Source organism: Etheostoma spectabile, chromosome 24 (genome assembly GCF_008692095.1).
Source record: "Etheostoma spectabile isolate EspeVRDwgs_2016 chromosome 24, UIUC_Espe_1.0, whole genome shotgun sequence".
Taxonomy (NCBI): domain Eukaryota; kingdom Metazoa; phylum Chordata; class Actinopteri; order Perciformes; family Percidae; genus Etheostoma; species Etheostoma spectabile.
This window is the reverse complement of record NC_045756.1, coordinates 7,587,930-7,591,652: the sequence shown is the minus strand read 5'-3', so window position 1 is coordinate 7,591,652 and position 3,723 is coordinate 7,587,930. Positions and strand designations below refer to the sequence as shown.

Here is a 3,723-nt window from a genome sequence, read left to right as displayed (position 1 = left end):
TGTTATTAGGATGTGCACCAAGTAGTAGGCACACGGTTAAAATGTCAGCGGAATATTCTAGTTTTAAATAGTATTACAATTGTATTCAAACAGAAATAAATACAATTATTTAAATGCAGTAATTTGATTGGATCACAATGAACAGACTTAAGGTCTCCCCGGTGGGAATGCTGTTTCCTAATCATTCCTTCGTCTGCCTTGTCAGTTTCAATTGGCTCACTTTCGGTCCACCTTAAATATTTTTGCCCTCGCGTATACAGTTTTACAGCGACGGGAGCGCGCGACGGGTACAGCAGACAGGCAACAGTCTTGTCAAATCACAACGGGGGTGACGCACAGGCGGAGGACGTACGTGAAAATCCTCCGAGGACTTTTTTTAACGTCTAAAAGTCACGGTTTTTGCGATGTATCGGTGTGGAAATTCATAAATGTCTGGATTATGAAGCGTTGTTACAGTTAGCTAACGTCTTGTAGGCGTTTGGACCAACTAATGTACTGAAAAGTACGTTTTATGCGCCGCTAACCAACCGAGGACTACATTAAAGGGATTTTACCGTCTAATTTTTTATTCTTTGAAAAAAATATATAATAAAAAGTAGCGGTCCACTGATTTGGAAGCTGCTAACGTGTACATAAATAACCAGGATATAACCACTTTTCTTTTTATTAACTCCACCTTGTTTGAATTCACCATGCTGGCGAACACGACGCTTTACGCAGCGAAGAAACGGAAGAAGCCGGTCCAGAAAGTGTAAGTAAAACATCCATAAACATGCATAAATCCCTGAAAGTGTGCCTATAATATCGCATAGTGTGTCTGGGCTGCATAAGACGTGGGTATACAATGGTTGTATTGTACTTTCTGACTTTATGGTATGCCTACACAATACCCTGAAGGCATCCTGAGGGAGTCTGGTTACCCTATTATAACGTTACTGTCTGTTTGTAATATAATGCTGCTATTACACACCCGTTGCTTCAGTTGTTAATTCATTTATTATTAACGTATACTTTTTCCATACAAACACCATGCATCACTGACGTTGTGATGCTTTTATTGCAGTTCAATCTGTTTCTTAGTGTTACTTTATTCCTTAAGCATTTATACACCTTTCATACACCTTACATATACTAGACCCGGTTCTTCTTTAGGTGGTGACAGCTGTGCAAACATCTCCAGAGAGTCGGTCAGTTTGCACCCACACAGCCTGTCTTACATGCTGATAACAGTGTAGTTATAAATTGTACTGTGTGTTTGCAATAGCAACATTGTACTGAGTCTATTTTCCCTGCTGTGGTAATGCAATGTTGTCCAGCTACACCGAGATAATGTGGAGTGCTGAAGTCCAACAACAGAGTATGCCTACCCAGCACGGAAAACAAAGGAAAGTGTTGCTCCAGTACAATGTAAATCTAAGTATAGCATCCAGGGTTCAATGGTAAGGTTTTATTTTAACTTGTGGAAGTGAAAAATATTCTACTTGCCCAAAGTAAATTTTACTGGCCCCTATACATTTTCATTTATTTATATAAAACTCCAAACAAAGTTAAAAAAAACGTCAAGCGCGTAGAAAAAAATGGGAAAAATGTTGAAAAATTTGATAAAAAAATAAAACGTAAGCAAAAATGTGAAAAAGCATGGGAAAAAATTTCAAACTTAAAAAAAAAAGAGTAAAAAAACATTTTAAAAAAAATCAAACGTCAAAAGTGTAGAAAAAAACTGAAAAAGTATAAAAATGTAACTATGCAACTCCATCACTAACAGGGACGTTGTAGAGCGTCCTCTGGTGGACAGACTATGCAACGCCATCACTAACAGGGACGTTGTAGAGCGTCCTCTGGTGGACAGACTATGCAACACCATCACTAACAGGGACGTTGTAGAGCGTCCTCTGGTGGACAGACTATGCAACACCATCACTAACAGGGACGTTGTAGAGCGTCCTCTGGTGGACAGACTATGCAACGCCATCACTAACAGGGACGTTGTAGAGCGTCCTCTGGTGGACAGACTATGCAACGCCATCACTAACAGGGACGTTGTAGAGCGTCCTCTGGTTGACAGACTATGCAAGACATAGTCACCCGAAATGGTTTCCCAACAGTCTTGAAGGAGTTCCCAGAGATGCTTAGCACTTGTCAACCCTTTTGCCTTCATTAAGCGGTCCAGCTGTCCCCAAACCATCTGGATTGGGTTCAGGTCCGGTGACTGTGGAGGCCCAGCACTCCATCACTCTCCTTCTTGGTCACATAGCCCTTACACAGCCCGGAGGTGTGGTGGTCCAACTAAACACAAACTGTATGGGATGGCATGTCGCTGTAGGATGCTGTGGTAGCCATCCTGGTTCAGTATGCCTTCAATTTTGAATAAATCCCCAAAATTGTCACCAGCAAAGCACCCCCACATCATGACACCTCCTCCTCCATGGTTCACGGGGGGAACCAGGCATGTAGAATCCATAGAAGAGTATCTTTTTCATCAAACCGTTTTTGCAAGTTCCCGCAATTTCATTGCATAAAATTGCATAAATATCCTGCATATTCCATTCCATTTTTAAGAAAACGTGACGCGTAATCAAGGATTTTTTGCCCCCAACAATCACAAAATAATTCTGCATTTTTCTGGAAGGACTGAATAAAGTTAAATAGTTCCTTGTAGATCCTTAACAGAGCTAATGTTTCTTTATAAACACTTAACAGTGCTGGAAGGAGCCTTCTAGAGAGGCTGGTTCATTATGTGTTCTCAGTGCGGTACAGAGGCCTTTTGGAGGTTTTCTAATGCGTATTTAAAGCGATTATTTAATGAACAACATCCAAATTGTTCTTGTAAAAACTTTTTTGTTTTTGTTTCAATTGATATCACTGCAAAGAACTCTTCAGAAACTCTGTATTTTAGTTCTCCATAGCTTTGTACTTTGGTGGTTTCAATGCACAAGTAGAGCCTTTGAGAACTTTCTGGGGGAAGTACTTGAAAGCAGCACTTCTTCTTGGGACCTTTACAGGGGTATAGCTTTTTAGATACACATAACCAGGGCTTTAAATGAACTTCTATCTATCTATCTATCTATCTATCTATCTATCTATCTATCTATCTATCTATCTTCAAAGTCTCGTCTTGTCCAGTCTGAACCATAAAAGTCTCGGTCTCGTCTCTGTCTGAACCCCTCAAAGTCCAGTCTCGTCTCAGTCTGAACCCCACAAAGTCTGGTCTTGTCTCAGTCTGAATCCCTCAAAGTCTCAGTCTCGTCTCAGTCTGAACCCCTTAAAGTCTCGGTCTCGTCTCTGTCTGACCCTCAAAGTCTCGGTCTCGTCTTAGTCTGAACCCCTCAAAGTCTCGGTCTCCTCTCAGTCTGAACCCCTCAAAGTCTCGGTCTCGTCTCGTCTGAACCCCTCAAAGTCTCGGTCTGTCTCAGTCTGAACCCACAAAGTCTGGTCTTGTCTCAGTCTGAACCCCGCAAAGTCGGGCCTTGTCTCATTCGAACCCCACAAAGTCTCGGTCTTGTCTCATTCTGAACCCCAAAGTCTGGGTCTTGTCTCAGTCTGAACCCCCAAAGTCTCGGTCTTGTCTCAGCCTGAACCCTTCAAAGTCTCGGCCTCGTCTCAGTCTGAACCCCTCAAAGTCTCGGCCTTGTTTCAGTCTGAACCCCTCAAAGTCTCGGTCTGTCTACAGTCTGGACCCCACAAAGTCTCGGTCTTGTCTCATCTGACCCCCACAAGTCCGGT

General features: G+C 42.2%; 1 protein-coding gene across 2 annotated transcripts in view; it reads left to right on the top strand.

The window, feature by feature from the left end:
• The first annotated feature begins 296 nt into the window (after positions 1–296).
• ahr2 (aryl hydrocarbon receptor 2) overlaps positions 297–3,723 on the top strand; it is a 90,955-nt gene continuing 87,528 nt past the window's right edge. For both annotated transcript variants that reach the window (XM_032506490.1, XM_032506489.1), the window contains exon 1: positions 297–751. In XM_032506490.1, the coding sequence (XP_032362381.1) occupies positions 693–751 (59 nt within the window). In that variant the 5' untranslated portion in view covers positions 297–692. The remainder of the gene's footprint in view (positions 752–3,723) is intronic.